General features: G+C 64.0%; 1 protein-coding gene across 1 annotated transcript in view; it reads right to left on the reverse strand.

Annotated features, from left to right (window-relative positions):
* Nucleotides 1-770, reverse strand: part of CROCC (ciliary rootlet coiled-coil, rootletin) — an 84957-nt gene that overhangs the window by 49753 nt on the left and 34434 nt on the right. Inside the window, 1 exon segment of the mRNA XM_011934077.1 lies at nt 7-109. Coding sequence (XP_011789467.1) covers nt 7-109 — 103 coding nt within the window.

The following is a 770-nucleotide window of genomic DNA, read 5'->3' on the forward strand; positions in this document are numbered from 1 at the left end:
GCCCGCCGCTCACTCTCGCTGTCGCTAAGCTGCTTCCGCAGGGTGCCCAGCAGGTCCTGGCTTGCCTCATAGCGCCCACGCATGTCCTGGGGCATGGGGATCACAGAGTCTACGGGGGTCCTGGGAGGCCTCCAGAGCCCACCTACTCTCTTCTGGTTCCAGGGATACACACTAGCCTATGCTAGGCGGGGTCCAGGGCCTGGACCTGGCCTGGGACAGGATAGGGGCCTAGGCCTGAGAGCCAGGCTTCCGCTCCCCTACTATGTGCCCTCACCACCGTCTGAGCCCTCACCTCGCTGGGGTCCCGGACAACTCCTATCAAAGTCTCCCCTCCCCCCATGCCACACAAACCCCCAGGCACACTAGTCTCCTGGGATCTGACCGCACCTCCCCCCCAGGGCTCCCAGGCCCCTCCCCTTTGCATCCCGGTTCCACCCTCAGACTCCTCCCTACCCTGACTCTGCCCCTAGTTGCCAAGCTCCTCTCATCCTAGGCTCAGATTCCCCTTGCTAGACCTTTTCCCAGGGTCCTGGCTCTGTATGACCAGGGACCTGTCTCCTTCTCTACCAGGACCCTAACACTGCCGCATTCTTCTCCCTCCACCAGCTGCCCAAGCACCCCCACTTCTGGGCTCGGCTTCACCGCAGAGCTCTCGGCCACCTACTTGGGGGTCCTGACACCCTCAGACACTATTTCTAAGGGCTCTGGCTGCACCACAGGGCGCTCGGACTCCTGTTCCGGACCCTGGCCCCGGACCCGCCCCCTCCCCC

This window comes from Colobus angolensis, unplaced genomic scaffold, assembly GCF_000951035.1.
Source record: "Colobus angolensis palliatus isolate OR3802 unplaced genomic scaffold, Cang.pa_1.0 Scaffold130, whole genome shotgun sequence".
Lineage (NCBI taxonomy): Eukaryota > Metazoa > Chordata > Mammalia > Primates > Cercopithecidae > Colobus > Colobus angolensis.